The sequence below is a fragment of the Podarcis gaigeae genome, assembly GCF_964106915.1.
Source record: "Podarcis gaigeae genome assembly, chromosome: 1".
Classification (NCBI taxonomy): domain Eukaryota; kingdom Metazoa; phylum Chordata; class Lepidosauria; order Squamata; family Lacertidae; genus Podarcis; species Podarcis gaigeae.
In genome coordinates, this window is record NC_139678.1 from 116,900,515 (window position 1) to 116,921,136 (window position 20,622).

The 20,622-nt window shown below is 41.3% G+C and overlaps 1 protein-coding gene and 1 long non-coding RNA gene across 4 annotated transcripts in view; both read right to left on the minus strand.

Moving 5' to 3' along the window:
* Positions 1 to 20,622, minus strand: part of LOC310834033 — a 122,670-nt gene that overhangs the window by 64,096 nt on the left and 37,952 nt on the right. The gene's annotated exons all lie outside the window — the stretch shown is intronic.
* The window catches only part of MAP3K20 (mitogen-activated protein kinase kinase kinase 20), an 81,356-nt gene that overhangs the window by 32,482 nt on the left and 28,252 nt on the right, over positions 1 to 20,622 (minus strand). For all 3 annotated transcript variants that reach the window (XM_083711509.1, XM_083711508.1, XM_083711507.1), the window contains exons 3-8: positions 17,788 to 17,875; positions 14,408 to 14,509; positions 12,526 to 12,591; positions 8,392 to 8,420; positions 8,126 to 8,263; positions 3,881 to 3,967 (exon numbers count right to left, since the gene is read on the minus strand). In XM_083711509.1, coding sequence (XP_083567635.1) covers positions 3,881 to 3,967; positions 8,126 to 8,263; positions 8,392 to 8,420; positions 12,526 to 12,591; positions 14,408 to 14,509; positions 17,788 to 17,875 — 510 coding nt within the window. The remainder of the gene's footprint in view (positions 1 to 3,880; positions 3,968 to 8,125; positions 8,264 to 8,391; positions 8,421 to 12,525; positions 12,592 to 14,407; positions 14,510 to 17,787; positions 17,876 to 20,622) is intronic.

Here is a 20,622-nt window from a genome sequence, read left to right on the forward strand (position 1 = left end):
AACATATAAGAATGCGTCTACATACTTTCAGTAATGCAATTAACTATCTAAAAAAACCAACCTTTTCATTGAGAAAGATTCTATTAACACAATTGACCCAATTATACAATGCAATCAAATCTGAACTTCTGTCCACTCACATTGCTCCCTAAGGTTGTCATGACCTGTACGCCACTTTGTCAAGTAAGCTAAACAAAACAGATGTCTATATAAGTGTAATGGGACCTGCAAGAATTTATGAACGGCTGTGTGTTAAAAGCAAGAATGAAATGCAAACTCAGGAAAGAATGCTATGGAGGGGATAAAAAAACCCCATAAAATATACATATCAAGTGCTAATCAAATATGCAATCATTAAATAATGAGTACCATAAATGTGAAAAACTTTTATACCAAAAGTATGTTCAAGAAGTCTACTTGGCATAAACAAAGTAGCAATGACACTTGATACTCAGTCAAGTCATTTGCCTAAAAATACAACTGATAGTCTAGCAATGGCATTTGTCTGTAACCCTCACTGTTCCAGGAGTTGGAAAATGAGTTACTAAAAGACATGTAATCATCACTTGCATCCATCTTACTTGAGTAGAATGTTATTTGTCAGGTAATATATAGGTAGCAGGTCCCAAAGAGTGTCATACTCTAATAAAAGTGACATTTCTAAGTAGTAATTTGATGTTAGATAATGACATCTCTAATATGAACTTTTATATTAGGATTGTGTTTTGGAGTTTAAAACATGTAAGTACCAAGAAAAACTCTAGTGGAATGAAGAAGTCATTTAAAGAACCGATATTTCATTTAAGTGTCAGCATGGTTTAATGAACAGACTACTGGACCTGGATTATGGAAATAAGGGTTCAGATCCCCAGCTAGGAATCTCATGTGCTGGAACTGGGCAAATTGCCATTTCTCAGCATAATCTATGTCTCAGGGTTGTGAGGATAAAATGTATGCTGGTCTAAACACATTCTAAATTGAGGAAGGATGCAAATTCTTCAGCATTCTTTTTGTAACCTACACGATAGACAAGCCTGAAAGTCTTAATTATTACTCATTAAAGGTAAAGGTAAAGGAGCCCTGACAGTTAATATACAGTGTACTTCCACAATCAACCATTCTAAGGGTTGTAATCTGCTCTAACTATAACAAGAGAGGAATTCTGCCTGGGACAAAACTAAGGTTTAGTTGTTCTCTCACCATAGTGAAAACTTTAGGTCACAAAGCACATCTAAAGCAATCTGCTTTCCACAAAGAACACTGGGAACTGTAGGTTAACTCCTCAGAGAGCTACAGTTCCCAGTACCCTTGAACTACAGTTCTCTGGAGGACGTAATGAACTTTTAAATTGTGTTACATGTCCTTTAAAAGGGCAACAAACATAGTTTGCAGACTGACAGCTGAGAGGGAACTTGGAACTCAGGCCCCATCTAAATTATGTATTTACAGCAGTACCGTGCCACTTTATAAACAGTCGTGGCTTTCCCCCAAGGAATCCTGGGAAATGTTAGTTGTTAAGGTTTCTGTGAGTTGTTAGGGGACCCCTATTCCCTTCACAGAGCTACAATTCCCAGAGTTCCCTGGTAAGAGAGATTAACTGTTAACCATTCTGGGAAGTGTAGTTCCCGGATAGGGACAGGGACTCACAGCATCCTTAACAAACTAACAGTGCCCAGGATTCTTTAGGGTATGATACTGATTTAAGTGTATAGTACAGTTGGGACCTTTGAGACATACAGAGTTGATCCAGTTCTGTCCAGCAGGGACTTCCATCAGCAAACCTTTGCTTCTCCTATGCAGCCCCCCCCCCCACTACCTTCTATGCTGTTCTGAGGGTCCCCCAACCCTCTGGAGCAGATCTAGAGGGCCTAGAGTGAGGGTGGAAATTGGCAAAAACCACTTCTCTCCTCCTCCTCTCTCCCACCTTATGTCGACAGAAGTCTCTACTGTCATGTGATTCTGTCTGCATAGAAACACCATACAGCACTTAACCAATTTATTAGGATTTTTAAAAACCTTAGAAAGAAACACAAATATTTCACAGCTTTAATAAGCAGGCAACAATTTGCCATCAGATTTAAAAAAAACAAACAAAAAACAAAAACAGAATCAGTATGGTAATCTTACCCAGTGACATTAGTTTCCAAACGTCACTGTAGTGTTCTATTCAAAAACATGGACACCATAACTTTGGCTCTATTGTCCGGACACTAAAAATTACATAACGCCTCAATGACAATTAGAGGTTTTTATTCATCATTTCCAGTCCACTGAAGAAATTGGCAGGCCCTTGCTTTCCATTAAAATCAAAGTCAGCACTCATATATTTAACATTATTCCCTCACATTCCCTCTTCTACGCAAACTTCAGGCTGAATAGTCAATCTAGATAAAGTTCAATAGTTCTATGTTCCATTTATTTCAACAGAGAGAACGTTGAGCACTGGAACCAATGAGGTTTTTGAAGTGCCTAATTTTGGCTGGATCATGTCCATACTAAGCAGAGCAGTGATCTAAGTGGTCGACATGGTATACACTATACATCTTATATACCAGATTCCCGTATCCAGCTATGAAACCAAAGCACTGGTGTATATGGAGGAAATTTGTTTCTCGATCGCCTCGTCCCCAAGGGAAGAAATATTGTGCTGAACCAGTAAGCTTTTCTTCACGCTTAGAAATGGAACACATACAGATTACACCTTATTATTCTAAACTTATACTGTCGGAAGTTACAAGCATAAGGTTGTTCTGAATTAAGGAAAGATTCCCAACTAAGTTGGGTGTTCCATATGGATTCCCGGACAGGACAGCCAACCTAACATTCAATAACAACTTTTAAAAGGCAGAAGGTGGTTTAAACATTAATTCACCCCCACCTGTATTTCTAGGAATATTTTTCCCCCTAATAACACTTTAAAGAGTCTAAAACCATTGGGGAAGCCAGCTATATATATAAAAGAATTCAAGAAGCCGAGCTGTCGCTTTTTAGCCAAGTAGCTTTTTATTAAGTAACGTGCCCACAACCTCCCAGTCTGCCTAGATAGAGGATTTCCATACTTGGTGTGTGACACAGCCACAACTTTAATTTTTTTCCCCTTTAGTGGGGGGAAAGAAAGAAAAACCCGTACTTCCTGTCTCTGACATCAAGGAGCCATGCGTTCAAATAAACGCTCACATGTTCAACTACCTGAAAGCCTCAATTTGTAGGAAGAAGAAAAGCAACGCTGGGGACCCTGTACAAAGGGTGTTTACGCCACTGAAGTTCTTTTGAAATGGAAAGACACCGCATGAGGAAGCTTGCAACTATGGCAGAGCCTTACCAGTACCAGTGAGGATCTCATCTTCAATGTAGCCGAGAACGTAGGTGGCAAAACTGTAATTTCCCTCTTTTTTAAACTATTTTTTCTTCTTTTATTTTTGAAATCCTCATCTAAGTGGCAGTTTCTTGTACTATAGTGACTCCTGCTGGGAGAGTTAAGTTGAAGTAGCTGAAGGTCTCTTACAGATATATCAACTCCCGGCCAGTATAAAGATGTCCTAAACGCAGGAGATGGAGTTAAACTGTTCCCCTACCTTGGACGCAATGGCTTCTTTCATCACTAAGAACAAACCCCTAGGTTTTACAATTGAGACTGAGAAACTAGTACAGTACTTGTACAATTTTTGATCTACAGCATCACGATGTGAAGCTGCAACAATTAGATGTAAAGGGTCCATTCATGAGGAATAACATCACTTTGACCCTTTGTGTTAGCTCCTACTGCTAATCTTTCCATACGCGTGAACTTACTTTCAATTTGAAGAAGATGAAAAAGTCTTTTGCAAAACCCAATACTGTTTTCTGATCTATGTACCTGAATGTAGAAACGTAGTCTTACCTCGTTTTTTTCCACTACAAGCCATGCTACTTGTAATCCTTCCAAGCCTTTAAAGGGGACCTCCCTTGTTAGCATCTCCCAGAGAACCTGGAATAGAAAAAAAGGAAAGAATTTTTATTTCTGTACTTTGTATTTTAAATACATTATTAAGCCTTGATACAGCACTATCTGTAGCCAATTACCAGGCAACCAGAGTCCATTTGCAGGAACATGGACATATATTTGTGTGCAAGATCCCCACACTAAATTAAATTTGAATATTTCTCAGTTGTTTTATGATAAAGAGAAGTGTGGGGTTATATTTTGGTTGTAAAATACACAAGGCTGAAATCTTTCTTTGTTCCTCAGTTGCTCAAGTCTGGTGGTTGAGACTTGCTTCTGCCTCCGTCCATTTATTCTTCCACTAAAATGTCCAAACTGATGTCTGTGTACATGCACACGGTTATTTTGTTAGTTGCTGTCTTCTTTTGTGCAGCCAAGCACATTATACAAATCTCGGTCTGGTTTATTCAGTCCTGGTGCATCATCTCTGAAAAGGACAGCTATGCAAATGGAGACGAAGAAGAACTTCCATGAAGAAAGGGTGAGGAAGTCACAAAAATGAAGTTTGGGGAAAACCAACCCTGTTGGGCATGGGATAATTCACTTTGCATGAAATGACTTCTGATTCAGAAGCAGTAAATAAAAATCAAACCATAAGGAAAGAACAACAGTGAATAGATATTCAAGGTCATTCAAGGCAACCAGAAAAAAAAAACACAAGTAGTGAGCCACAGTAAGCTGCTATGTATGCAAACCCTGCTTTTTCTTTTTTTCTTTAATGCTACCACTCCAGAAGTTTGATGAACAAAGCTAACGGGAGTTTTAGTCTTTAACTCAGGAGCATATGCATGGCTCCCAAAATGTTACTGGCAATGGCAGCTGAGACTTCCCAAGAAAACAGGATTACCTGTTCTCCATACATTGTGCTGGAGAAACATTACGAGCCCAGTGGATCGCTAGCTACCAATTCTAGTTAGGAAAGAAGTCTGGGTGTTTTGCATGGCTGAACAAGTATCTTAAAAAGCTGGATTAAAAGAAGTGTCTCTCTCACTCACTCTATAAATAGGTTTTCATATCCAAGGCAACACATGCTCAGTGTAATGAAGACAAATCTTACTGGATCTACATTTCTAAAGGGAAATTTATTACACGAAACCCCTGCAATTAAATATATATACAAATTCACTGGTAAAAGGAATCCTGTTGAACTGATATTTAAATTGAATATGCTGTGACAATTTCAGAGTTATCATCATTATCCCATAAGCATTCCCCCTATCAGGTAGAAAGAGTGCATATTATTTTCTGCCTCATGCAGAAGGATATGTCTACTCATGGGAGCACAGGCATTTTTAATTGCTAAGGAACTATTGGACAGACCACAGGAATCCTAAGACTTGATATGGCATTTGGATAGGTAGGCCAACTATGTGTTAAATAGTCTGACTGCAAACTCATTTACTTACAAGTATATTTCATTCATTTAAGTGGAAGCCCCTTGCAGACAAGTTGCAGTACAATCCTAGGACCTGTTATCTCACAGATACAAGTCCCATTGTTTCCAACAGAACTTACAACCAAGTAAGGCTTCAAGGGATTTTTATCCTCAAGTGCCCCGGTCTCATGAAATTGTTTGCCAAATCTCAAAAAGTTATGTGAATTATAGGAAAAACTAACTAATATATGCAATCCTTCCTAATGTTCTTGTGATTTATTCAGAAGAGGCAACTTCAAGTTGACCAAGGAAAAAACTATGGACCTATGGATTGACAGCATTATATTGTACTATGGTGGGAAAATGCTCCCCCCCACACACACTTTAACATTGTAAATAGAAGATAGAAAACAATATAATAGTTCAATGAATACAACCCATTCTGGCAGGGGAAAACCCAGGGAAAAAATAAATAAAAGAAAGGCCATGGATTCTGCCAGCAGAATGCCATTTCTCGACATCTTCACTCTTTTACATTTGAAAAGGATTCTGCTCTTTGTTATCAGAATTTCAGCTGCACTTCAACGGATGAAAAGCAGATGTCTGTCTAGCACAAAAGCCACTTGTAAGTGCTCTAAATTGTGATACCAGGCTGTTCAAAACTTGTATTTATGGATGAGATTGTTTAAAAAGAAAAATAGACACGATTTTCATGGATTAATTCTTTATCTTCAAAACACATTGTTGGCGTAAAGGGTTGTGCCTTGGAGAAGTTGAAGACCTATGAAGAGGAAAGCTTGGCTGAACCGATGGCTGGAGAATGTAAGCCAATGCACTACTAATGGTGCAAATCTACGCACTTGTAGACACAGTTCCACTGAGTTTAATGGGGCTTACGCGTACGTAAATGGGTTAAGAATTGCAGTCTAATCCCAACCCCACTTACTTGGAAATAGTTTCTATGGAATTAAACAGACTTTACTTCTGAAGAGAAATGGTTAGGACTGAACAGCAAAACTTCTAACTAGATCAGAAATTAAATGCACATAAGCATATTCTTGTGTAATCTATAAATATTTAACTAAGCGCCAACGTGCAAATTTTTCATGCGGAGGGTTAACAATGTAGTCAAATGCACAAGTAGTGAGGCAACATGAAGTGTCTTTGTGTGCTCTTTCAATGTTATACTTTCAGGTAATTTTTCGAGTTATTTTCATGGGGGGGGGGGGGGAATCCAAGCTGAAAAAGAGAAACTCTCTGAACTGAACTTGCGCATATCTGCCATTGTGACATAACAACTTGTCCTATTTAAACCAGTCTAAAGATGGGATAAAGATGAAGGCACTTATTCCTATACCTGAACTTCATCCCTCCAGTGAGATGGATTTCCTCCGAAAACAATGCCTAAATTACAGATTAAGTTAACTGCAGTTCAGTAAGAAATCAATGTAATCCAAGTTAGTCATGGCGTCTAACTTTTCACACTGATTTCAATGGCACCTATATGCAATTAACTATATGAATTCAACCCTATGTCTTCAGATCTTATGATTTTGTGAGTGAGAATGAAAAACTGACCGGCATCAGTGGCTTTGAGCTTGGTGGCTACATGCGTGGATCAATGGGATTGGGTTAAGAGTTCTCCTCACCCTGGCATGTTGTAAGTGGTATTGGGCTTTGGGAACCCAATATTTCTTCCTCATCCCTTCCCCAATCTCCTTACTTTATATTGAGGGGAATGTCTGCCCTAGCAGAGTCTTTCCTGACCCAGGACACCGAACCCATTAGTTTAGTCTTCTTAAGTGGGGAGTAATTTTCTAAAGATCTCTGCCATGGGTGGCAAAGACAACCACCCACAATAAGTATTTATTGTTGTTAGTCTCAGTTCTAACACTAATAATTATTAGTGTTGTTAGTGCTATGGTTTGTTACTGGTTAGGAGTGCTATGGTTTGTTCCTGGGTCCTTGGTGTTTGTCCTATCAGGATTGGAGAGTAATATCTGAACAGGACAAATGACAAGAGAAACATAGGCAAAACATGCACCACAAGAGTCACGTTGAAGAAAAGAAGATGTCAACAAAACACGTCTGTGTGCAAGAGAATGGGCATCCAAGAAGGCACAGGAGCAGAAATACTGAGGCAGCTGTAAAGGAATGAGCACACAAGTACACATTCAAGAGATTTGTGTGCCTTGTATGTCTGTCAGCGTGTTGATAGAGCTTCCTGCATCTGTCATTTTGAGGGGAGGGTATTTTATAGATTGTTACGAATTGCATGTGTTTTTGTATTAACATGTTGATATCACAATTTATTTATGTTTAAGGTTTTTAAATACAGTCGTACCTTGGAAGTGGAACGGAATCTGTTTCAGAAGTCCGTTCGACTTCCAAAACACTCGAAAACCAAAGCACAGAAACTCCTGCAGCCAATCGGAAGCCACAGAAGCCCCGTCGGATGTTCAGGTTCCAAAGAACATTCGCAAACCGGAACACTCACTTCCGGGTTTGCGCCGTTTGGGAGCCAAAATGTCCAAGTACCAAGGCGTTTGCAATCCAAGGTACGACTGTACACTGCAAGCTGCTCGAAGGACTCTGTGTGACAAGTGACTACCAATTCTAAGAATAAAAATGTTTTTAAAAATATTACAAACAGCACTATCTTTTCCTGGCTTTGTGTTAGATGAGACTTGAAAGGCCGGCTAGATAGCCTCTCCAAAGATAATTTTTTTGAGCATGTATGGTAGTGTACAAAGAAATAGGCTACTCACCACACCATACGAATAAGTGTCGCATGTTTCAGATACTGGCAGACTCTGGATAACTTCTGGAGCCATCCAGGGAAAGGTACCAACTAGAGACATGTGTGTTGTATGGGAGTGGAATCTTGAAGCACCAAAATCGCATATCTAGAAAAAGCAGTATATAAACAAAAATGAGCGTTCACATTTTTTTGAGCCGGGGGAGGGGGGACAACTATGATGCAAAATACGGTGCAACAGCAAATAAACTTTATAGGTGCTTTATATTTTCCTACCTTTAATACTCCATCACCAGCTATGACCACTGAAAATTTAAAAAGAAAGAAAGAAGGGTAAGAAGAACTTACATGACAACTATTTACATTACTTAATGATGATGGGCTTGTACATACTGGAATGCACAGTTCATATCATTTCTTTAGCTGAATCGTCTGGCAATAAATCTAACTGACACTGAAATATCTCATACTGAATTGTCCATGGCCACCAAAGAAAAAAATATTGATATTAGGGTTGATAGCTTACTGAGAGTAAACTCAGCGCGTTATGACAGTGGAAAAGAAAATACTCAGTGTCAAAAATTATTGAGGAGCGAGACTGAAGATAAAACTGTCGGATATTATAATGCCATGTCATATAAATCTATACTGTGGACATGGCATCTGGCATATTCAGAGTACCACAGAACAGGAGGTGTCAGATAAGGACAGCCAATATGATCTAGCAATTGGAGCACCTACTCTCAACAAAAAATCTAAAATATTCACAGTATTATAGTTTAGGGAGAAAAGAAGACGACTGAGTGAGAAAATGACGTGGGTTTATAAAATTATGTAAACTGTTGAAGAGAGTGAACAGAGGGATCTATCTATCATCTATCTATATATCTATCATCTATCAATCAATCAATCAATCAATCAATCTAATATCACTCGGAATATTAGGATTTGGGATCAATTTACATGTAAAGGATAAATCTTTACACATAGCATAATATACACACAACCACATAGCTTTAAAGTAGATTAGAAGACATTAACAGTTTATAGGTAAAAAGTAAAGGTAAAGGACCCCTGGACGGTTAAGTCCAGTCAAAGGCAACTATGGGGTTGCGGCGCTCGTCTTGCTTTCAGGCTGAGGGAGCCAGCGTTTGTCCACAGACAGCTTTCCGGGTCATGTGGCTAGCATGACTAAACCAGAGTGCAATGGAACACCGTGAAGGAAACCAGAGTGCACAGAGATACCATTTACCTTCCTGCTGCTACTATTTATCTATTCGAGCTAGTATGCTTTTGAACTGCTAGGTTGACAGAAGCTGGGACAGAGCAACGGGAGCTCACCCTGTCAAGTGAATTCGAACGGAAGGTCAAATTTGCACAATGGGGTGAGCTCCTGTTGCTTTGCCCCAGCTTTGGACAGCCTAGCGGTTCGAAAGCATACCAGTGCAAGTAGATAAATAGGTACCACTGCGACGGGAAAGTAAACAGTGTTACCGTGCCCTCTGGCACTCGTCACAGTCCTCCGTGCAGCAGTAGCGATTTAGTCATGCTGGCCACATGACCCAGAAAGCTGTCTGTGGATGAACACCGGGTCCCTCGGACTGAAAAGTGAGATGAGCGCCACAACCCCATAGTCGCCTTTGACTGGACATGGATCCTTTACCTTACCCTTTTAATGGTTTATAACAGACAATTAGTGAAATAGAACCTCTTCTATTCAGAACAAGAATACCCCTATGCAGCAGGTGCTGCTGGCCAATGATAGGCAAAGAGTCTTGCCTTTATGCTGGGATGGGGAACTGCAACTGACATCATCCCTGATCACTGGCCATGCAGGCTGAAGTGATGGGAACTGGAGCACAACAATATTTTGAGGAATACACAGGCTTCTCTCTCACCATGCACCATGCCCTGATTTGACCTTGTTCATTAGTGTGTTCATCATTCTTTGTTTTATAATTCACTTAAAATGTAAAGATTTTAAGACTGGTGTTGCTGGTCCCCGTTTCGTGTCAGTGTTCAAGGTCACAAGTGTTATATAGTCCTGACTATTTTGTCAATGCTTAACTTTATTTTGAAGTAACGGATTTCAAAACAACTTTTACTGGGGGGTGGGGGTGGGAATAAAATGTTTAAAAATGAAAGTTCTATTAAAAAAAACACTTCCCAAAAACATTTGAGCTGGATGTTTGTCTAATCCAACATGGAGTTCCCCTAACTCTGTCAGAAGGGCCATCAAATAATTGGTCAAACTATTAGAATACCCAGCAATAAATACTAAAAAGGCACAACATTAAATAAACTACAAGATTGATCAACCACATTTCAAACAAAGTGTTTTCCAAAGCAGTTTCCCTAAGTTATCTGCGTTTGCAGACAAAACTTTACACAGACTTGTGAATATTTGGTTTTCAATATCTAAGTACCAGTTATAAAATATATTTTACATAGAGGTAACACTGGATTTCTCTCGTCAAAAATCAAGAAAAGAAAATGAGGCACAGCCCATTTTAATGTGATTGTAAGAGAAAAACCCTTTCAGGATAAAAGCAACAACTAATAGCGACATTACAGTGAAATAAGGCCCCTTTCATTTTTTCCCCTTTGCACGTTAGTTTTGGGTGTATCCCACAGTACTAATCCTATTTGGCACAAAGCAATTCTATCTTGCATAACAGCCACAGAGATTCATGAACTGCAGTTACTACCAAGCAGGAAGAGATCAATGGATGAAAAACTACAGATATTTTGTGTTGAACTTGGTTCAGCAGCCTCTCACCTGGAGCATTAACAATAGCTTAAGTCATTTTCTTGACAAGGACATGGCTTGCAACTCATAGTGTGTTTTTTCATGGCTGGAGAACTCTTAACATATTTTAACTCATTGTGCAAATAGAACAACAGATTAGGACCATGTGACCCTCCAGTTCACTCCAATTCCCATCAGCCCCACCCAATATGGCCAATAGAGATGTAAATTCCACAAGGCAGTGGGCTCAATCCAGATTAAGGGCCTCTCCACACTTACCATTTACAGAACAGTTGCTGTTCGATCCAACATTTTAAAAAGTGAATACAGTCGTACCTTGGAAGTCGAACGGAATCCAAAACGTCTGGACACCAAAGCACGGCTTCTGATTGGCTGCAGGAGGCTCCTGCAGCCAATCGGAAGCCGCAGAAGCCCTGTCGGATGTTCAGGTTCCAAAGAAAGTTCACAAACCGGAACACTCACTTCCAGGTTTGTGGCGTTCAGGAGCCAAAATGTCCGAGTACCAAGCCCAAGTACCGAGTGCCAAGCCCAAGTACCGAGTTTGGGATCCAAGGTACGACTGTATGTAGCTAATTGCCTGCATCTTTGGCCACAGTCATTATTAGAGAGTGAGTGTGGAGTTTTCCTTTCCATGCTAATGGAGGGTTCTGCCCTAACTGAGAAAAGTTCCATGGCTGTAGTCACTCTCCTAATGCAGCCTTACGTCCTTCCAGGCAATTATTGTTGGTGCTATGAGCCTGCACATGGGGATAGCACTTTTGCGATTTATTTATTTTTAAAATTATGCCTACTGTTCAAGAATACTGATCTTGTGGGGGTAGAGGAGATTAGAAAAGGAACCACATGTTTGCCTGAACTATGGTGCCTCTGGTTATTGTGATGAAATTTTGTATTTGGCTCGTGACTACTGCCAAGGGCTCAGTCCCATCATTTCTATCTGTCATCTATCTCCTTTGAACTGAGCTCACAAACTTAACATCTTCCACTGGTTTGAGGGAAGTGGCATAAAAAAAGTCTGCCAAATCTAGGGCTGCTATACAGCCGGAATTTCCTGGACATAGCTGGGATTCGACCATTGTAACCAACACCCGGGCGGAAAATCTCTGAATGTAAAAGCAGGGTTTGGAGTACAATATCCAGGAATATTAGCTGAAGGATGCTGACATTGTGTGGCAACATGCCCCAAAATCCCCCAAACCCCAGCAACGATTCCACTATAAACTATTCCACTAGGTTACTTGCAGATGTCCCACTGAAAAGCACTATGGAAAGTTAATCATGACTAACTTAGTGCCCTCTAAAATAAATGGGGCAATTAACTTATCCTGGAATCCAACCTAATGTGTTCTCATTTTGCCATTGTCCAGAGGTGCACGAAAACTCTGCTTACCTAAATGCATCTTAGAATAATTGTACAGAATGGTAAAGTTCAAGGAAGCTAAAAAGAGACCAAGCTAAGTACACTTTGTTGAAGACAAACAGGATTAGAGGCGAATCGAAACATGTTTTGAAGTGTTTTCCAGCAATGTTTAGTAAGCATTTTAACTGAAGGTAGAATTGCTTTCCTGTGTTCAGTAGCTAGGACTGAAAAACCAAGATTTGCAAGAAAAACAAGAACATGTAAATTCATGCTGTTTTACCATTTCGGGATTTCAGATCTCGGTGAATTACTTTGACTGGAGCCTCCATATGCAAATAGTGCATTCCTAAAAGGAAATGATTTTTAAAAAGAAAGGAAGAAAATCTATGTTATAACATGATCACTTCTTATCAGCACTTGCAATGGCTTCTTCACAAGCCAAATGCAAATAAGGGAAAATCTTGGAGCAATTCATGTATTTCAATTCTGTGGTGAGGAAGACACACATTCAAAAATAAAAATACTCAGTGAAGGAAAGGGTATGTGCATTTTTCACGAAAGGCTACATAGCACAAAGTAGCAAGTGAACAGGCCTTCCATTATTTATGTATAGCCTTTATACCATATTTTTCCATGTATAACATGCCCCTGTGTATAAGACGCCCCCTATTTTTGGAGACTCCAAATTAAGAAAATGGGGGGAGCTTACCAAGAGTTGTTAAGCTTTTTTGGGAGGAGGATTGCCCAGAGTTGTTGAGCATTTTTTTTGGGGGGGGGGGAATGCCAAAAATCACTCACCCACATGACCGCACGCGTTGCCAGAGGCACCGATCATATGCCTGCTCACCGCCAGCAGGTGGAAATTGCCCAACCAGTTGCCGCTGACAATCTCCTAATCACGGTGATTGGGCAAATCGCCCATACCCCCAATGCACTACCCATGTATAAGAGAAGCCCAAAATTTTAAACTTTTTTTTTAAAGAAAAAACCTGTGTCTTATACATGGAAAAGTACAGTATGCCACATTTCTGTCAAGGCATCCTAGGTAGTATACAATTTTAAAATCCTAAAACATATGAATGGTTAACTATATGTTGTAAGCCACCCAGAGTGGCTGGAGAAACCCAGCCAGATGGGTGGGGGAAGGGAAAGGAGATTGTTAGATGCTTTGAGACTCCTTAAAGGGAGTGAAAGGCGGGATATCAAATCCAAACTCTTCTTCTATTATTATTATTAGAAATAGAGTCATCCTAGGCCAGGCATGGCCAAACTTGGCACTCCAGCTGTTTTGAGACTACAATTCCCATCATCCCTGACCACTGGTCCTGTTAGCTAGGGATGATGGGAGTTGTAGTCCAAAACAGCTGACAACCCAAATTTGTAGTCCCAAAACAGCTGGAGGGCCAAGTTTGGCCATGCCTGGCCTAGGCCAACTGTTGACACAATTTCCTAGTCCTGGGCTAGAGTCTTAAGCAGCCACTAAAGAAGGTGGGATGCAGTTGGTCCAATGGTTCTGTCAGGCCTTTGCTGGTTCTGTCAGAGTCTATATTACATTAGTAATATATTTGCATTTTATAATGCTCGATCAATCTTTAAAAAGCTTTTTTTTGCCCAGCTCAAATATTGATAATGACCCCTTTTCTCCCTACAGGGAATGTGCAAATGTACATGGGAGGTGTCAAACCAGGTCTTTGACCCGGGTGAAATAAACCATCTCCTTAAACTACATCCTGTGCCAAGCATCTGGTAACTCAAGATTCACTAGGAGGTCTTGGAAGAAGAAGAGGAGTTTGGATTTGATACCCCGCTTTATCACTACCCTAAGGAGTCTCAAAATAGTCTCCTTTCCCTTCCTCCCCCACAACAAAGACTCTGTGAGGTGAGTGGGGCTGAGAGACTTCAGAGAAGTGTGACTGGCCCAAGGTCACCCAGCAGCTGCATGTGGAGGAGCAGGGAATCAAACCCGGTTCCCCAGATTACGAGACTACTGCTCTTAACCACTACACCACACTGGCACCACACTGGAAGCTTTCGTGGAAGATAACCAAGTTGATAGCACTGGAGAATGTGAACAATTCAGACTAAGGATTAAAGATAATGTTGCTCCTTTTTTTCAAATTATTGCAATAAACCTCCCTTTGTTACCAATGAATCTCACTTACCTTTAGCTATATCAGTTGCCCAGGTCATTATATGATCCATATCCATCTCTTCGCTTCTGTTGCTATTTATGTAGTCATACAGTGATCCAGCAGAAGCATATTCTGTGAAGAAATAGCACACATCTTTAAAAAAGGCTTTGTCTAATGCTGCACGGTGATGTTTGGCTTTCCTAATGAAAAGCATTTGCATGAGGAGCACGCTTTGAACGCATGCAAATGGGGAGTTGCCTGTACTGGAAAGTCACACAAGGCCTTTAAGGGCGTGCTCTCTGAAAACTTTCAGCAATAATCCACCAATTCTGGCAGGAGGGCCTTATCAGACTCCGTTCAGCCTTCTGGTGCTGATATAAAAGACAAATTTTGGATTCTGTGGTGTGTTCTGAAGTACATTTCCAGTTCATGCAGGACCTTTAAAGGTAAAGGTAAAGGGACCCCTGACAATTAGGTCCAGTCGTGGCCAGCTCTGGGGTTGCGGTGCTCATCTTGCTTTATTAGCCGAGAGAGCCGGCGTACAGGTCATGTGGCCAGCATGACTAAGCCACTTCTGGTGAACCAGAGCAGCGCATGGAAATGCCGTTTACCTTCCCGCCGGAGCGGTACCTATTTATCTACTTGCACTTCGACGTGCTTTCGAACTGCTAGGTTGGGAGGAGCAGGGACTGAGCAATGGGAGCTCACCCCGCCGCAGGGATTCGAACCGCCGATCTTCTATCGACAAGTCCTAGGCTCTGTGGTTTAACCCACAGCGCCACCCGCATCCCTCGCAGGACATTTAGGTTCATAAAATTTCAAATAAACCAAGTGTCATCTCTGAAACTTCTTAAGATCTACCACTTCTTATTTCCCAGAATTTTGTTTGCACGCAGCACTGTAAACTGTTCCCTGGGTTCATGTTCTGACGAAATATTTTTAAAAATATAAAGGTAAAGTAAAGGTACCCCTGCCCGTACGGGCCAGTCTTGACAGACTCTGGGGTTGTGCGCCCATCTCACTCAAGAGGCCAGGGGCCAGCGCTGTCCGGAGACACTTCCGGGTCACGTGGCCAGCGTGACATCGCTGCTCTGGCCAGAGCCAGAGCCGCACACGGAAACGCCGTTTACCTTCCCGCTAGAAAGCGGTCCCTATTTATCTACTTGCACCCGGAGGTGCTTTCGAACTGCTAGGTTGGCAGGCGCTGGGACCGAGCAGCGGGAGCGCACCCCGCCGCAGGGATTCGAACCGCCGACCTTTCGATCGGCAAGTCCTAGGCGCTGAGGCTTTAACCCACAGCGCCACCTGCGTCCCCAGGTATATTTAAAAATATACAAATCAGCAAAGACTCTCTAACACATAATGCTTCTTCGTTTCAGCTCATGCTGCCTTATAAGCTGCTTGTCCTGTTTTTGCAGTTCCATTGCTTTGCTCTTCCAAGCACATCCATGTGCCTTATTTTGTATACATCACATGCTTCAAATTACATACCCTTCAACCAAGGACTTGTGTAAACTGTTCATACAACAGTTTGGCGAATTAAGAGAGATAAATATGTGTAAACAACTCACATAAAAGTAAGGATTTTTGCATTGCCGTCTTTGAGGAGGAGCTACATATGTCAAGCAAATTTGTATTTAATTCAAAATATAATCATAGAATCATAGAATCGTAGAGTTGGAAGGGACCTCAAGGGTCATCTCATCCAACCCCCTTTGATGCAGGAATATGCAGCTGTCCCACACAAAAATCAAACCTGAAACCACAGCATTATTAGCACCATGCTAACCAATGGAACTATCCATCTAGTTTACATGTTGTAAAAAAGGAATGACTTTGATTTATTAAAAACAGTTAGCATGCCCTCCAAGAATATGTCTAACACTCTTTTAAAAAGTCCTCCAAGTTGGTAGCCGTTATTACATCTTGTGAGAGTTCATGCCATAGTTTAACTATGCATGAAGAACTAATTTTGCTCTGCTGCTCTGAATCTTCCAACACTCAGCTCCATTGTGTGGTCCTCGTTTTACGAGGGTGAGAGAAACACATGCGCTCTCTATGTAGTTTCCCATACCATGCATAATTGTATACATCACTATTAGGTTCTCCCTCAACCCACTTATTCACTTTTTTCCTATACTAAAAAGCCCCAATGTTATAAGCAGTGCTTCTTTTTTTTCCGGCTCAGATGAGTGGCATTGCCATTCTAAGAGAACAAGGAAGAAGTTCACAGGTTTTTTTCTAGAAAAATAGCACCGGTTACAACCTTTCTTTATTGGTGGCGGGGCATTCTTTCTGAGGTGTGCGCTCAGTATTTCAAAGGCATTATCATATTGACAGTCTTATTTCCAATCTCTTTCCTAACAATCCTTTTTAAGTGGGAGATACAGCAATCAGCAATCCAAGTGCAGGAAGAAGTTGCTGGATCTCACTCTGTGCAATGTGTGTTTTCAGAGACTGGAAGGATGGCAAAGGGCACTTAACCCTAGGGCTCAATCTGAAGACCGGCCTGTAAACTCTTGGGAGTATTCCGTAGCCATTGTAGCACAGATGCCAGGGCAGGGCACAAAGTATAAAATATAACTGCAGAAAGAACTATTTTTAGACAGAAGCACACTGATGTTGTGAGCAGTGTTAAACAGAAAAAGGAGTTAAAATGGGAGCAAGGAGGGGGGTGGAACTCCACTGAGGAAACTATAACATCTTTAAAACTTTCTGGCCATGAAAGCTACACAAAAGTAGTAATACACTAGTCACTGCAAATATAGATACAGTGATACCTTGGGTTACAGACACTTCAGGTTACAGACACTTCAGGTTACACACTCTGCTAACCCAGAAACAGTACCTCGGGTTAAGAACTTTGCTTCAGGATGAGAACAGAAATTGTGCTGCGGCGGCAGCAGGAGGCCCCATTAGCTAAAGTGGTACCTCAGGTTAAGAACAGTTTCGGGATACGAACGGACCTCCAGAAAGAATTAAGTTCTTAACCCGAGGTACCACTGTACCTAGCATTTCAGAAACAAGAAAAGCTTCTTAAATGTAAAACACATACACCCAGGGCCGGATTTAGGTTTGATGAGGCCCTGAGCTACTGAAGGTAATGGGGCCCTTTATATGTCCAGCTGTCCTTTGTCAACAACAAATTGTCGCTGTTTCTTTCGTGTTGAATATATGCTATATGGTAATTTATGGACCTAATATGTATCTAAAGCCATTTGCACATAACAAAAATATGTATTTTATCAAAGTAAGAAATGCAGTTAAGAAGAAGTATATTAATAGTGAAATAGAATTAAGAAGTATATTTTTGGGAGCCCTCAAGAGAGTGGGGCCCTAAGCTATAGCTTGTTTAGCTTATACGTAAATCCGGCACTACATAAACCACAAAAGGAAGGCTTGTAACTTACCCGTAACTATGCCATAGTTGGGGGGTTCGAGAACAGCTCCATAAAACTGAATGATGTTTTTGTGGCTGAGCACGCTGAGGATTTCTGCCTGTTCAAAGTACAGAAAATGTTAAGTTGTCAATGCAAAACTGCGTACGGTTCCAGAACACACATATAGTAAACGTTTAAATCAAACTATCTCTGAATCCATCTCTTTCACAAACAAGATTTGAATATGCAAAGAATGCACGCCAGGTTAAATAGTGAACACTCAGCGACACTTCTGAGAGTCAACCACCTTCACATCCCTGATTAAGGCTTTGTAAGTGTCATCAACCAACAGTTTCATAATTTGGAAGGATGAAAGCCATTATATTGCAAGGTCCATCTTCAGGTGGTTGAGCTGTGACTCTAGAGGCCTTTTCCTGTCTCGATAAACACACAGATGCAACACCCTTCATTGGCCACACAAGGGACGAGAGGGCTTATTTCTTACCAAAATACTGTAGAGACAGAAGTCAACAGTAAACAGGGGTGGCACGTCCCATTTCACTGCCGCCCTCTCACGGCCTCCCCTCTGGTGGCACCACACCTCTCTTACTGGTGAGATCTCGCTAGAAACCAGTGCCACTGCCAGTGTTGGTGAGGCGGGCACTGCCTCTTGGGCTTCTGCGACTCGAGACAGGCAACTCACCTTGCCTCATCGGTGGGCTGGGACTGGAGGTCAATGCACTTGTAGATTGATTTTAACTTTTACAGATTAATTTTCTGTAAAAGGCTGTACACATGCCACCAGCATCCACCAAAAATCAGGAACATTACGTTTCACCCAGAAAAGATGAAAAAATGCTCTACAAGTTGAATGGCAAGAACCATGAAAATTGCCACAACATACATAAATTTACATTTTCCTTCTGGCTGAACGTATTTGTGAAGACTCCATTTTGAAAATAAACTCCATTAGGCTACCAGATCAACCAACCAACATTGTGTTTAATATATCAGCTAAATTTCACAGCGTGAAGCACTCTCTCATGCCACAAAATTACAGGGTTAGACGTGTTTAACTATGCTAGACTCTGATTAGCAGAACATCACTAAGTGCTTACTAATATTTATCACTGTTTCACATGAGAGTTGATTAGTTATATGGTTCGGAAATATTTGCCACGTTCATGTGAAGAACGCTAAAATGATTTAGAACGGACTGAAGGCAGGTAAGGAAAGAAATGGAATCCAAACGTTCTCCAGAATTTTAAGGATCAGTAAAAATTTAAACCTGGGAAAGTTTTAATCTGATAACTGTTCCCCACAATATTTTATGGAAGTTAATTCTTCTCTACCATCTGCGGCTCAATCCTGATGGTGTCGGGGGTTACAGCAGGATAATGCCAGCATATAAACACCCTTGTAAAGTTATCACAATACTATACCTTCCTAGTTGCATAACCAAAACCAAAAGCAAAAACAAACAACAACAGAACAGAAGAAACAAGAGATTGGCATACCATCACCAGCCACTTCTGCAAAAGCTCTGGTCGCACTGCGCCCCAATGACAACCCCACAGTACCTACGGCAGTAGCACACCAATCAACACATGATGATGGCAGGGCCACCATGATTATACATCACAGAACCCAGCCCACCTCTCTCAACACAATGCGCTAATTCAGACCCAGAAAGAGGTCACAGAACCACACATATCAGACAGAAGCCTCTATGATTAGATGAGAAACGAACACCTGCCACCACAAATTCCAAGACTCAAACCCTGTGGAATCCCAAACATAGCTGGCCCTTTCAATACCAAACTGTTTCTAGCCACTTATCTTAAGCACTGAGATAGAGTAAAAATAAGTGATTGTCCATGAACCCCACGTAGATGTAAAGAGATCTGATCTTCATTAGAGATTTAACACTCGAACAACCGAGATCGCAAGGCTTCCTGTCTACCACAATGTAATATGTGAGCAAACACCTTAGCCCACAACCCCCAATGTGGAGAGGGCTTTAGCTGAGCAGAAGGACATACCTTTCATCACATGCAGAATGCCCAGGGTTCAATCTCAGCATCTCCAGGTAAGGCTGGGAAAGACTCATGACTGAGGCCTTGGAGACCTGGTGAGTCGCTATAGAAGAGGGCTTCCCAAATTTGGGTTGTCAGCTGTTTTGGACTACAACTCCCATCATCCCTAGCAAGCAGGACCAGTGGACAGGGATGATGAGAACTGTAGTCTTAAAACGGCAGCAAAACCAACTTTGGGAAACCTTGCCTGGATAGGCAATATACTGAGCTGGATGGACCGATCCTAAAAGGCAGCTTCCTTTCTTCTTAAGTCTTATTCCAACCACATAGGGATGATGAATATATACCTGTCTTGCTCAAAAGTAAGTGGTTTGGGGGATTATAAACTTTTACCCTAATCCCACAGATGTTCAGATCTTGTTGTTGTTTAGTCATTTAGTCATGTCCGACTCTTCGTGACCCCATGGACAAGAGCATACCAGGCACTCCTGTCTTCCACTGCCTCCCGCAGTTTGGTCAAACTCATGCTAGTAGCTTCGAGAACACTGTCCAACTATCTCGTCCTCTGTCGCCCCCTTCTCCTTGTGCCCTCCATCTTTCCCAACATCAGGGTCTTTTCCAGGGAGTCTTCCCTTCTCATGAGGTGGCCAAAGTATTGGAGCCTCAACTTCACGATCTGTCCTTCCAGTGAGCACTCAGGGCTGATTTCCTTCAGAATGGAGAGGTTTGATCTTCTTGCAGTCCATGGGACTCTCAAGAGTCTCCTCCAGCACCATAATTCAAAAGCATCAATTCTTTGGCGATCAGCCTTCTTTATGGTCCAGCTCTC